The sequence below is a fragment of the Brassica rapa genome, chromosome A06, assembly GCF_000309985.2.
Source record: "Brassica rapa cultivar Chiifu-401-42 chromosome A06, CAAS_Brap_v3.01, whole genome shotgun sequence".
NCBI classification, from domain to species: domain Eukaryota; kingdom Viridiplantae; phylum Streptophyta; class Magnoliopsida; order Brassicales; family Brassicaceae; genus Brassica; species Brassica rapa.
Window position 1 is genome coordinate 12753632 of NC_024800.2, and position 15143 is coordinate 12768774.

The window sequence follows — 15143 nt, forward strand, 5'->3', positions numbered from 1 at the left end:
TGAAAATCCTTGCATCATGTGATCGATACTCCCAAGGTAAAGCCTGCACTTTTATTTATGCTAAGAAATGAGGTTAGTATAGGGGAATGTTAGACAGGATTTTCTGAGTTGTTGGCTACTTGAATTTGGTTTCTAAGTTAGGATATTGCATAATGTACTTTTGTGATTAGGACTTTTTAGATGTGGATTGCAATATTCTAGAGGTGATGATTTCCATGTTTTAAATTTGTGAGTCCCTGCTGTTTTCAAACCTCTTTCAGAGAGACTGCATGTTTGTTTTGCTTGAGGACAAGCAAAAGGGTAAGTCTGGGGGAGTTGATATATCATGGATTTGACCTATTTTCATCCATGGTGTATAAGTGTTTTACTATCTATATATATATATATATATATATATATTCTATCCTATTAGGTATGTTTTCAGGTTCAGGAGTATCTTGGAGTAAAGTGATGATTATGGAGCATTTAGGAGCTTAAAAGAGATTTCATCCAAGCTGACCATCAGAGGTCGATATGCAGAAGAAGCAATCGATCGCTGCACACCCAGTGTCGTCGATCGATACAGAAGAAAAGCCTCGACGATTGAAGATTATGATCGATCGATGTACATCATGTACCATTGATCGATGTCGAGACGCGAAACACACGACTTGGTTCCAGCCGACTTTAAACCCAAGGCTTCACCAAATTACAAGATTACCCCTGACGAGTTATAACCTAATAGCTATATACTTGCCTAAGTGTTAGGAGGCAAGGAGAATTTTGACCATCATTGTATTCTTACTTTCAGCAGGAGAGAGAGAGAGGGAGTTTTAGGAGAGAAGACCATAGAGAGATTTGTGATTGGAACTCCATTGATTCATCTATTCTATTCTATGCAGTTTTTATCTATATTTTGTGTCATGAACTGCTTAGCTATGTCTGAGTAGTTTACTTGTTAGATTCAGGGTTCAAATAGGTTAGAGGGATTAGCCCCAATTATAGAATTGCTTAGTTGTGATATTCATTGATTGATTTTTCTTAATGCTTGTTCTAGCCTTGCTAACTAGAATATTGAACCTAGAAATTTGCATGTGTCAAGCATCCTTGATCATCATGTCCTGAATCTAATTTGTCATGCTAGGACTGCTAGAGAAATCTAACCGCTGATCTAGGAGACTAGTGAGCATTATCAACCTGCGCCTAGGGCTTAACTAGAAGCTATCGATCGATATCGTCATCTGACAATCGATCGATATTGCGAAAGGTGTATCGATCGATATCCCTATAGGATCATCGATCGACACTTTCTTTTGTTCAAAAGACGACAGTTGAGATCTAAGATCTAGTTAGTTAACCAGTGAAACATTACCATCGCTGATCACTGTGATTAAGGAGTTGAGCTCTAATATATCATGCATGCAACTGTTAGGCATCTATAGGATTATAATCTTCAACACCTGAATATAAACCCTGCATCTAATATCTTCCAATAAAGTTACACCCCCAATCATCTTGTTAGTCGAGCAATAGCTTTGCTCAATTAGGATTGCTATTTACTTTTAAACTCATAAAACAACAAACACCTAGAATTAATAACCTGACTAGATTTAATAGGTTCCCTAGCTCCTTGTGGATTCGATCCCTAAGTACTGCAACTAAACCTCTTATTTGAGAGAGTAATTCACTCCTTAGGGTAATTTGAGTGGTATCAGATATGCTGAAGCATTCAAGTAGTCTTATGATATGCTTCTGACGTGTGCTTGAACTTTCTTCGACACTTTGGTTTGTCAGGTGGCTATCATATAGAGGAAAGGAAATACCTTTAAAATTTGTGGCTATGACAATGCCAGTGTATGCAATGTCTCTCTTCAAGCTTGCAAAGAAATCTTACCAGAAGTTGACAAGTGCAACGAGTTATTTTTTTTAGATTCCTTGGAGCAAAAAGAAAAAAGAAAATCCATTGGCTTAGCTGGACAAAGCTATGTTTGGCAAAGCAATTAGGAGGTTAGCTTTCAATGACATTCACAATTTTAATCAAGCCCTTTTAGTTAAGCAACCGTGGAGACTGTCAGATAAACCCAACTCTCCGGTTGCAAAAGTAGTCAAGAGTAAATATTATGATCAATCAACATTTTTGAAAGCAAAAATTGAAATAAATCATTTATATTCATGGAGAGCATTTTGTTTGGAAGGAAATTGCTGGTACATTATTTAAGAAAGCGGTTGGGTAATGGTGAATCCAAGCTGGTGTTGCTGGATGCTTGGATCAATATGGAATGATTCAAAGACCACTAATGAAAAAACATTTTAGTTAACATCAATATGAAAGTGACTTAATTTCTAGATTTCCATAACCAAACTTTGGATGTGGACTTACTTGATTCGCTCTTTTATCCTTAGGATGTGCCAAGGATACTCAAAATGAAAACCATTGATTAAGAAGAAGATTTTTGGATCTGGTATATAACCAAAATGGTTGGTATACTGGCAAATCAGGTATTAAATAATTAGAAAGATCTCAAAGGATGAAATCTTCATAAAAAATCAGATGTAAACATCCATATATGCATTGAAAGAATATGTTTGGTCAATTAAAACCTCCTGAAAATTCAATATATCTATTTGGAGAGCTCTGTGTAATGTTATATCAGCTGGGGAACTGCTCGAGAAAAGAAGGATAAAGCTGGACTCATCCAATCAAAACTTTCTGGTCATCATGGAGAATCATTTAACCACATAATGTTTACTTGTACCATGGCTAGTCAAGTTTAGGCCCTTTAAAACGCTCCAATTCCGGAAAATGATTTCAGCTCTTAATCATTTTTCTCCAATTTTCATTACTTCATTTCACTAAACAAGAAATAAATAAAAAAAATATCATTGGAAATCAAACGAACATTCCCTTGAATCAATTGTTTTTATGGAAAACATAAATGTGGTAATGTTTGATGGAAAATGCTTTTGAGGTACGAAGATTATTAAGAAAGTTCCATAAGAAACGCAAATATGGTTTATGGTTTAGGAACTTGAGAATGAAATGAAGAAAGAAGATGTCATCTCCAATGCTAGTTTTAAAGGGAAATGGCAGCCTCCACCTAACTCATGGGTTCAAGTGCATATATTGGTTATGACTGAAAAAAAACTCTAAAAAGGGAAATGTTCGTGGGTCCTGACGGATCAGGATGTAAGTTATTGATGTACATCAAGAGAAGCTTTCTATCGTCGTGTTCGAGAGCAGATTTAGAATATTAATATATGGGTGATTGAAAGCATGACAAGTCATAGAATCTCTAGAGCTATATTTTCTCTGTAAGACAAAAGACTTGCTGGTATTGTAATAAAATCAAGAGCATGCCATCTTTCAAGTATCAGAGTGTTGAGATACTTTCCAAACTGAGAAGAATCGAATGGTGGTGTTTCATCAAGGATGATAAAGGTATGAACAGAGAACTTATCGTACCTCAATGTTTTTTAAAGAAAGAATTACTCAATCCTATGTTGCTATGAATACTCTCTTTGGCTAAAGGAAACCTTTGAAAATGAGGTAACCAATCCCTATGTTTAGGTGTTGTATGGATTTTGATTTTGCACAAGGGTATAATCATATCGGTTTGTAATTGGTTTTGAACTTTGGTCAAATTTATGTTGTGGTGTTTGACCTGTGTGTGTCTTTAGTTTTTAAACTAGTCTGAGACAACTCTGAAGTACTAAAACTCTTTTGGTAAAATATCATTTTACATATGATAAAAATTGATTTTTTCAAGATCATACATGCACATTGGTGAGTAGGATTTATTACACCAATTCACCCCTGAAAAGGCCACTCGCAAGGATATCTAACAATGAAGACACGGTCCATCAGCGAAACCCAACTATTCTACCCGAAAATGGGTACTTCGCAGCCAGAGATAACGAGATTCAAGTCTACGGATAAACATCAAAGAGAAGGTCATTTCGCGGTCAATCGGTTACATAACAATCTGAGATCTCCGGAGCAAAGCATGGCAGGTACGCTCTAGATACGCAGAGTAGTTGGAGCGAACTGATCAGTATAAAAAGCAAAGCGATGATCATTATTCGTCGAGCACCATTCAAATTACCTACTCGAGATCTAGAATACTGTATCTCTATTGTATTTTCTTTTGCTTTGTCTTTTTTATTTATTGTCGAGCACCATTCAAATTTCATCCTTGCTTACACAGTATCAAAAATGATTTCCCAATATGTCATCAGTTATGAAACTTGCAATTGAATTGTGTTTAGTTATAAAAATTTCTCGTAATGTTGACAAGAAATGTTATTCATTGATTAACAAAATCATTTTTTAGTTTTCTTATATACACCATTATATACCAAAAATTGAAATATTTAAATTATTTTCATTTACAAATTGTAACGTCTCACAAAAGTCGTCATCCTCGATAGTAAAAACCGTATAATTTTACACGTGTTTGGATAACCGTCGAGGCGTTACATTGCATATATATATTTAAAAGTATTAAAACGTGTATAGAAAATTGTTTAGAATGCAATTACAGATTTTTTAGCTCAAACGACAAATTTTTTTTATAGTTGGATATTTTATTTCAATTTAACTACTCAAATTATTTTCTGTTTGAGTAGTAGAATTTTTTTTTATAGTGAAAAAAAATGTAGATGCTTGCATTAGTTTATCTATAATATATATATGATAAGACCAATTAGCTTGGAGGCAAAAATCCTTGTAAAAGTAAAAGTGAGGTAAAATTTTGCAGGGAGAATATATGAAAGAATTTTAGCAGGAAAAATGAGACAAGCGTCATGAACGTGTCAGTCGATAAACGAGAAAGCAAATAATCAGTACCAGATTCGACGTACCACATTAATAAACATCAACTTTTTACTTGAAAGGCATTTTTCAATATTTTTACATCAAATATTTATTTTATTTTTGTTGCAGTTACACTCTTCTTTACTAATCCAATAAATTAAAAATAAAATATATATCACTCGAATGCATGCATGTTTTCCTTTTACCAAAAAACTGCATGCTTATATATACAGAGAAATGTCACCATTGTAAACTCCGCCTCATCTTCTTTTAAAAGTATCTCCGTAAGCTCTAGTTTTCACTGACACATCACTGCTCGCTATTTTTCTTTCTTCCTCTTCTTCTCCCTATATTACTGTTCCGGGTAACAAGATTTTTATTTCTGTTGTTTATATTTAGCACAATCTGTGATCTAATGCAAACTTGGCTCATGGTGTCCTAGCCAACATATTTCAATAGTTTTTTATTTTTTGATAAACAACATATTCCAATAGTTAGGCTTCTCATTGTTTCTTTTAATTTTAGAAATAAAATCAGTTAAGCTTTTCAACTGAGCTTTTAAAGCAAATTTCGTAATATCTTACAAACACTCACATTCTGTAATGAAATTGACGTTCATAATTGTTCTCACTTATTGTAATTCTGTATCCATTAATTTCATAATTTTTTGTTTGAAATTTTAGATTCTCTTACTGATATATGAATGCATGTTCACATTACAAGATTTATAGGTCTTAAAACGATGCCGGGTCCCGAATCAGAGACTTCGACCTTCCATGTATTCAACCACGATCTCCAAACGCAACTGCAAACGTATCCACAGGAAACAGCAGTAGAGGAGCACGCACCAGTAGGCAGACAAAACTCGATCATGTCACTGACTCTTGACGAGATTCAGATGAAAAGCGGCAAGAGCTTTGGAGCAATGAATATGGACGAGCTCCTCGCGAACATGTGGATGACTGTCGAGGAAAACAACGGCGGGGGAGCTGGCGCCCAACAGGATGGGGAGAAACCGACCATACTGCCACGTCAAGGTTCGTTGTCAGTCCCCGTACCTTTGTGCAAGAAAACCGTCGAGGAAGTTTGGTTTGAGATACAAAACGGCGTACAACAGCCACCACCGTCGTCAATTGCCGGTCAAAACCCCGACGAAGATAATCGCCGGCAACAAACCCTTGGTGAGATCACGCTTGAGGATTTTCTTGTTAAGGCTGGGGTTGTTCAAGAACCATTAAAAACAACGATGAAGATGTCGAGTTCTGATTTCGGTTATAATCCGGAGTTCGGAGTCGGTTTACATTGTCAAACCCAAAACAATTATGGTGATAACCGGACAGTTTACAATGAAAATCGGCCATTTTACTCGGGTATGGGAGAATCCTCAAGCTGTATGACCGGAAGTGGGAGGAGTGATCAGTACTTAACCGGTTTAAATGCTTTTCGGATCCAGAAACGAATAATTGACGGTCCACCCGAGATATTGATGGAGCGGAGACAGCGACGGATGATTAAAAACCGCGAATCTGCGGCACGGTCTCGAGCCCGGAGACAAGTAAGTCTGGGATCAAATATATACAAATTTCATCGAATCTTGCCTACTATTTTTATCGAATCTGGTTTGTACCTTTATTTATATATATAGTTCTTAGAGAAGACGTCTAAGTTTTGGCGCCTATATGTGTCCAATGGGTTTTACCTTTTTTTTAGGCGTATACTGTGGAGTTGGAGTTGGAATTGAACCAACTCACGGAAGAAAACATGAAGCTGAAGAAAATTGTGGTACTTTCTTAATTAATCATTATTGCAACCACATATTATCTATGTTTTTTTTTATATCGAAACAAATATTATAATTGTTATTATTATTCTTATACAATTCATATTTTTTTCTTGATAGGAAGAGAATGATAAGAAAAGAAGGCAAGAGGTAATAATCAAATTTCCATTGAACTGTCCCCATAAAAATATTAAATAAATTCCAAGAGGTCATCAACGAGTATGGATTCATCAAAAAAACATCACATGTAAAAAAATGCGACACTATTAGATTCAAAAATGACTTTACTGGAGATACCGTTAGTTTCTATTAAAACAAGCGTTATAACGAAATTGTAACAAATTGGTTTTTAACTTTTAATAGTATTTAATCATATAATGGCATGCAGGTGATGAACAGAAGTACTCAAATTACCAAAGAGAAGAATGGAGACAAATTAAGGAGGATTCGCAGGATGGCTAGTGCTGGGTGGTAGATTAGAGTTTGTGTAATATGTATATCTATAAGATCATTTCCATCTATACATATTTTATATATACTATATATATTATTTTGAGACAACCGCAAAATATGTATATGTGATCATCTTTTTTACCAACAATCAAGACATTTTTTTTCAAATATTACCTAAAATTTTAAGTCAAACATAAAAATAATCCATGCTTTTTTCGAAACTTTTTTTTTCTGTTCACCCTATAAGTTTGAGTTATTCACGAAAATGTTATTACATTTTTTTTTTTTTTGAAAAAGATTATTTTACCTTATCATCTTCATCTTTACCAAATATTTACAATATTGTCATTACCATCAATACACTAACCACCATGAACAACCAATTTAAAGCTTTTAGTGTACCAAAGTTTTCAATTTTTATTCTTCATATCTCATTGATTATGCACACATATCACATCTCTTTCACTCTCTCTTTAAATTCATCAAAAAAAAATTAAAATTTTGATTCCAAGCTTTGTAAGGTTCATAGAGACATTGAAAGTCATGATTCGTGGTCATTAACGACTTAGTAGATTTTGTAGTTAAGTTATGGATGCTTGGAGAAGCAAAACAAGTAATCTCACAAGCTCAAATTATGATATCATTTTTTCAGATCTGTTCGCGAAGACTTCGGGAAGACTTTCAGAAGACTTTGCTAGATGTATTCTCCATCAAGAAGACTTCTAGGAACTTTTCTTTACTAAGAAAAAAAAACAAAAATCTCAGAGAAGTCTTCTCGGATAAATAGGTTAGTTTTGCAATTTACAGAAGTTTGTCAGAAATTTGACTTTCTATAGAAGACTTCTCGGGAAAAACTTCTATAGAAGTCTTCTAAGAGTTTTCCCGAAGTCTTCTTATTTTCGAAAGAAGTATGTGTAGGTTACTTTTGCAATTGAAAAGTAATAGTAAAACATTATGAAGTCTTCTCAAATTCTATTTCGTGTTTTGGTCAAACCTTTGGTTGCAAGAGAAAAATTCTATAGAAGTCTTTCTATAGATGTCTTCCGACAGAAGACTTCTAGAGAAGTTTTCTCTGCAAAAGTCAAATATAGTCAAATTGCAAAACTATTTTAAGTAGACTTCTTGCGACATTGAGAAGACTTTCAGAAGACTTCTTCTCTGAAAAAACTTCCCGAGAAGTCTTCTATAAAAAATCAAGTTTATGACAAAATTTAGTCAATTGCAAAGTAACCTGTTTATCTCAGAAGATTTCTCTAGCATTTTCGAGAATATTTCAAATTCAAAATTAAGCCAATATTTACAAAGGAATACTTCTTAAGAAGTCTTCCTTCGTAAATTTTAAATCGCAAAAATGACCTAAATAGAAGGCTTCTACGTCAATGTTTAATAAATTTTTATTTTCTCTACAATTAAAATGACTTTTTAATATTTTCTTACTAATTCATGTGTATTAGTCAATATTGGGGCTCCTGGATGAAATTCATAACATATTTGGTGATAATAATGAGATTTCAAATATATGTTTACTAATGTTTTTAGCTAATCCGAGAAGTATTCTGCGTTAGAATTTCAAGAGTGCTAAGTAATTTCAAGGTATATTTTTTTAACTTTCAAAAGTGTTAAGTAACATCAAAAATATCAAGTCATGTGGTTTAATGTGTCTTTTTAGATTATAAGGTATAATTTTTAACTTACATGAGATTTTAAATTTTAACTTTCACATAAAATTTAAGTTTGATCTTTTGTGATTTTGACCAAGTTTTCTTGTGAAGTCTTCTCTCTTAGTTTTAGTAAATTTGACTAAGTTTTTGTGTTGTTGTGTTTTGTTATGAGTGGATAGAATGGTTAAAAAAAATTATTGGTATGTTGTCAAGTACTTTGGGAAAAACATGAACATATATACCAAATTCTTTTGATTAACATCTCTTCAAGTTTACAAAAAATTCAAAACTAAAATAGTACACATAAAAATCATTAAACAAACCATAAACAAAACTATTACACATGGAGCTAGATATCATTCCTCAACATATATAAGCTTGAAATCCACTTTACATCATTCTTTTGTACCACTTTGGACAGAAGACTTCGGAAGACTTCCCGAATAAAATACATTAGAAGACTTCCCAAGAAGTCTTCCAAGAGTCTTTTGAGAGTCTTCCAAGAATCTTCTGAGAAGTCTTCCAATGTCTGACTCAGATCTGAAAAAAAATTGCATATTCAAAAGCATTTAAATGACTTCAAGATAGAGAAAGCTTCAAAAACAACTTTTTTATGCTTAAATAATAAACAAAACAATCACATTAGGTTGAATCTATAACTTTTTAAAATCTAATATATAAAACACGCAAAACACGTATCCAAAATTTGAATCACTTTGGGCATAAGACTTTAGAAGACTTCGTGGACTTCCCACAAAGTCTTCTAGCATAAAATCCATTAGAAGATTTTTCAAGAAGTCTTCCGAGAGTCTTCTGAGAAATTTTCCAAAGTGTGATTTAGATCTGAAAAATCTGCATATTCAAAAATATTCAAATGTCTTCAAAACAGAGAAAGTTTCAAAAATAAAACTTTTATGCTTAAATAATAAACAAAACAATCAAATTAGGTTAAATCTATAACTTTTTAGAATTTAATATATAAACACACACAAAATACATATCCATAACTTGTACCATTTTAGATAGAAGACTTCGGAATACTTTCTAAGTCTTCTAACAAAAAAAACGCATTAGTAGACTTGTCTAAAGTCTTCCGAGAGTTTTCCGAGAAGTCTTTCAAAGTCTATCTCAGATCTGAAAAATCTGCAATTTAAAAAACATTCAAATGACTTCAAAACAGAGAAAAGCTTCAAAAATATAATTTTATGATTAAATAATAAATAAAACAGTCACATTAAGTTGAAGCTATAGCATTCTGGAATCTAATATATAAAACATACAATAATACAATATCGAAATTTATAGATCTACCTTTGAAGGAGTAAAAGATGAGAACCATGTAATAAAAAATCTGCAAAAAAAAAGATAATTTTTTTTTTAAGAAGATAAATTAGTGAGAAGATATAAGAAAAATATGAGAAATGGATTTAAAGTTTGGTGTTTTGATATTCAAAGAGATTAGAGAGGGGTTGGAGAGTTTTAGAATGAGAAATATTACATTTTTGTTGCAACCATTTGAGAGGAAGAAAAAAAATGTGTAAAAGTCTTCTAGACTCTAAAATCAAATACATGAGAAGACTTTTGGAAGACTTCGCTTTAGGCGGGAAACTAAAATTCTACTAAAATATAGGTGGGAATATGTCAGAAGACTTTTTGAGAAGTCTTCTGGAAATATGTCTGAAAAGTCTTCTAGAAGTTTTTCAAACCATAACCTAATCAAATCCCCTATATATTAACAGATAATCCGCAAGTTTGTATTAATTAAAAAAGAGTCGTGCTTAGGTGTCACTTAATTACAATGTCAATTTGGCTTCCGTGACATTATAAAAATCAATTGAAAAATTAGTAAGTCAAAAATCCAATTGCTAAAAAAACTATATTAATCCAAACATAAATATATATGATATAATAAACTTAATACTCAACGATCTCATTAAATGAGACTTTCTTTAAATGACTCAAAGTTGATTTATATTGTGATCCAATATAATAATTATTTTTTAAAGTGTAAGGTATACTCTTAGTCTGTATTACTTGGACAACAATTTAAATCAATGTTTGCTATAGTATGGTCTAAGTATTGCATGTTTTTGCTATAAATTGGGAAGTAATAATTTTTTTAAGTTTTGTTTTTTTATTAATAACAAAGAGGCACCTTGACAGGACGCAGCTATACAATTTTTTTTGTTAATAAAAGAAAAAAAAGAAGAATATTGTTCGGTTCTCAAGTTTTCCTCACCTATAGAAATTTATATAAAGAGTAATACAAAAATTAAGTTGTTTTGTTATTACCAAACGAACTTATATATCAATTATTTTTCCTTGCAACACAATTCTTTAGAATTTAAATTATGAAGTTTATATTGAAGATTAAGTAAAAGCTTTGACACCTGCCTAATTGTTTTTCATAGTCTAGGACAACAATAATAATGACCTTTCGTAGTCGTTAATGATATATATCACGTTAACCTAATTTTCATCCTATACAAAATATCGGTTCCAAATAATACTATCATCTTTATATATTTGGACCTTAAGTATAATAATAGTCGGGCTGAAATTTTTTATGTTATGTTAATGTGGTCCATAACCAAACTATACTTCAAATTATAAGCTTAATCCAATTTGTAATTGTCTTTTTAATATATTAATTTTCCATCTTATGTTATCAAAAAGAAAGTAAAAATCTGATATTCCAAAAAATTAGTGTAACTTTAAAATCGAAAAATATATAATTTTATTTACGGATAAGTTAGTAAAAGAAAATATTCAAATGTATCGGTTTAACATATAGATGATTATATACACAATCAAAAATTGTATACATATAAAAACAATTCAATCATATATAAATCTTAAACTTCTCAATACAATATGTTTAATTAGAAAACAACTACTTATTTCGGATTATCTATAATTGATGTCTCTTAAATGTTTTTTTCTAATTCAATTGAGTCGAAGGAGGATCAGTCGTAAACTGTCGGTATTATTATCGTTAGAAGACAATAAAAATCCTAAAATTTGAACCAAATATTTGCGATATAGAATTTTAGAATCAAGCTGTTTTGGTAAGTTTAAATTAATTGTTTATATACCAGGATATTTAAATAAATAAGAAACGTTTCCACCAAGTCAATGTGTTCACCGATTTTTTTAACTTGGTACAAAATTTTGTAGAAGTTCTATATGGTACGTTTAATTAAAGATAATAATATACTTTGTCACCAAGTCTATAATTTCGATCATTGAAAACAACTTGCCAAATATGTTTGTGGTAGTTATTAAAAATTTACATAAATATTGGTTCAATGTATCACGCTAAAATACAGTTTCTAGATAAATGCTAATTATTTTAATTTTCCAAATAATCCGAAAACCTACCTATGCCTATAATATATATACGGTTGAGTTTTTTTCCTTAGAAACACCATCAATCTTTTCACAACTCTTAATTTATGATTATCGAAGTATCAATGATAGCACATTTTAATTGTTTGATTTGGGCTTCTATATTTTTTCAATGTGTACCAAATATTTATAGTCAGTTAATTATTCTATATTGAGAAAAGAATAAATACAAAATATATTTTGACCACAAGAACACAAGTATCAGAAATCATCAAATTTTACAATATGAAAACATAATTTTTTTAATAAATATTTCACCATGCGCAAGGCTCATGTCTTTTCCTAGTAATTAACTAAATAGCCAAAAATAATTCATTAAACTTAAAATGAACTTATATAGCGTTTAATACACAAAACTAAATACATGTAGGTCAAAACATTTTTTAAAAGTTATGATTCTAAAATCAAACCATAAATACAAACAATACTATATAACATATGTTACTAACACCCTAAACCAAAGTCTTCTAGGAGATTTCCAGACCCTATAATCAAATAACTAAGCAAAAACACTTCCTAAACTTAAAAAAGAACCTTAGAAAATGTTTAAATCAAATAATTAGATAGTCACTAAACACATATATGTCAAACTAAAAAAATTAAAAATTTAATATTTCAAAATTTAACCCTAAAATACCAACAATACTATAACATATGTTACAAAATCCTAAACCGAAGGCTATCATGATTCAATCTATATTCTCATTCATCTATGTTAAAAATAATTCAAATTCAGTAAAACTAAATTTCCATCATTTAGAATTGTTTATTAATACATGATTTAGATTTTTTCTCTTTCAAAATATTTTTTATAAAATTTATTAATTACTTTTAAGTTCTAATACATGAGAAGACTTCCCTAAAAAGACTTCTGGAAGACTTCGATTTAAGCGAGAAACCTAAATTATTTTAAAAGTTAGGCGGAAACCCTAAATTCTACTAAACTTTAGGTGGGATAAGTCATAAGACTTCTTGGAAAGTCTTTTGTGAGTCTTCGAGACCCTATAATCAAATAACTAAACAAAAAAAAAACACTTCCTTAAACTTTTAAGATACTTAGAAAGTGTTTAAATCAAGTTATTAGATAGTCATTAAACACATATATATCAAACAGTACAAAAGATAAGATTTCAAAATCTAACCCTAAATATACCAACAATGTTATAACATATGTTACCAAACCCTAAACCAATGACTATCATGAGTAAATCTTCTTTCACTCATCTATGTTGAAAACAATTCAATTTTAGTAAAACTAATTTTACATCATTTAGAAATGTTTATTGTTACATGATTTCAATTTTTTTCATCAAAATTTTTTTCATAAAATTTTAAATTATTTTTAAGATCTACTGAACGAGAAGACTTTTTTGTAAGCCATCTCACGCGGAGAATTATAATGGTAAAACTCAATACGTGTTTTTTGTTTAGTCATAAGGATATTGTTGTAATTTTAGTAGTCTTTTTTTTCTAACGCTGGTTTCATTCAAAATATAGAATTGTTTCAGAGTATACAACTCAGAAATAAAATAAAGACAAAAAGAGGAACTGAAACACCAGTAGGTGACAGAAAAGAGAGATAGAAGAGGGGGTAAGGCCAGAGTCAAGAGATTTCAAGAGACTGAATTTGGATTACTTTTGCATTTTTGTATTCAAAATCAAGCTTTGAGTTATTTTTGGCAATTTTCCCAAAAATCAATATTATTTAAACATAATGTTCTTTTTTGAGGTGCCTTTTTGTTTCAAAAATATTTACAAAATTCTCCCACTGGAATATTTTTAAGCTATGATTTTATTTATATATTCACTACGCCTTTCAATTCAACGGGATCTTTTTTCCTTTTATTTTACTTAACTAACATATTTACTTATCTACACCAAAACTATACGACGTTAACAAATTTGACAACTATCCCCTAGACTATATTTGTGAAGTGATTTTGCCACATGTCCTCTTTACAATCATTTTTACAAAAACAATGATGATATTGCTAACAAGATTGATGACATGGCTTATAGTTATTATGACATGGACAATCACATTTATTACTGACATATATTTTTGGTAAACTTTTTAAAATATGGTAATAATTCATAAATAATCACTAAAATAAATATATTGAAATATGCATTATAAATTTCGAAGTACATTATTTAATTGTATTTTTATAATTATATAATTTTTATTACTAATATTTTCAAAATTTTCTACATCTTTTTTAAAATATTAATAAATTATTAATCATAATTTCATTAGTGTCTTTAAGATATCTACAAATTTTATAAATATTATTTAGTTATAATTTTTAATAACTATACAATTTTTATATGATTTTTTAATAATTTTATACAAGTTTATTTAATACATTTAACCAAAATAATAGATAAAATTTTTATCTAAGATTTGAATTTTAAACATATTACATATATATTATTAAATGTAATTTAAAATAAACAAAATTATTTTTTTCTTCTTAATTTTATGCTTAAATAATTAACTTTATATTAAATATTAGTCAAAAATAATAAAATATATAATATTAATAAATTTTATTTTAAAAATAATTTAACTTTTAGAAAATTTATCACTGCACATGGTACATGAAAACACCTTGTAGAATACATATCAAAGTTCTTCCTTTGATCTTAGCCATCAAAAAAAGATTAAATACACTTTTCGTTAAGTTTATATGTTAAAAAAATTGTATATTGAAATTTAGATCATCATGTTCCATCAGCACTGACACTTGAACATTTAAATTCCTGTGTTGTCTCCTCACGGAAGTTGGATTCTGCAGGCTTCAACATTAAAACTATACATTATTCAATACCAATTTATCTATTAATATGTAAATCAATGTTTTAATTACAATCATTAATGTACTTCAACCAAACATTTGTATTGCAATCGATAATAAACTTCAAGTTTATATAACATTCGTGCTCATAGATTTGGAAGCTTTAATTTTAAGATGTATATTATGAAGCTACAAACGAACCCCTAAACGGCTAAACCCCAAAATAATTATTTGGTTATTTTATTAATTAA

At 30.2% G+C, this 15143-nt stretch overlaps 1 protein-coding gene across 2 annotated transcripts; it reads left to right on the forward strand.

Moving 5' to 3' along the window:
- Positions 1-3371: 3371 nt before the first annotated feature.
- On the forward strand, positions 3372-13287 carry LOC103873649 (ABSCISIC ACID-INSENSITIVE 5-like protein 1). 2 transcript variants are annotated; one of them, XM_009152052.3, is made up of 5 exons: positions 3372-5156; positions 5524-6347; positions 6503-6574; positions 6693-6722; positions 6961-13287. In XM_009152052.3, exons 2-5 carry the CDS (start codon positions 5535-5537, stop codon positions 7045-7047), a joined length of 1002 nt encoding a protein of 333 aa, XP_009150300.1. In that variant the 5' UTR covers positions 3372-5156; positions 5524-5534; the 3' UTR covers positions 7048-13287. The 2 variants fall into 2 exon arrangements, with proteins under 2 accessions (XP_009150300.1, XP_009150299.1); XM_009152051.3 differs by having other exon boundaries at positions 3419-5156; positions 5516-6347.
- The last annotated feature ends 1856 nt before the right edge of the window (positions 13288-15143 follow it).

What these genes read in the sequence shown, in the direction of transcription:
- LOC103873649 (XM_009152052.3), top strand. Translation starts at nt 5,535, where the DNA reads ATGCCGGGTCCCGAATCAGAGACTTCGACCTTCCATGTATTCAACCAC. An exon ending in GGTCTCGAGCCCGGAGACAA is followed by an intron (nt 6,348 to 6,502) that starts GTAAGTCTGGGA and finishes CCTTTTTTTTAG; the next exon opens with GCGTATACTGTGGAGTTGGA. An exon ending in ATAAGAAAAGAAGGCAAGAG is followed by an intron (nt 6,723 to 6,960) that starts GTAATAATCAAA and finishes AATGGCATGCAG; the next exon opens with GTGATGAACAGAAGTACTCA.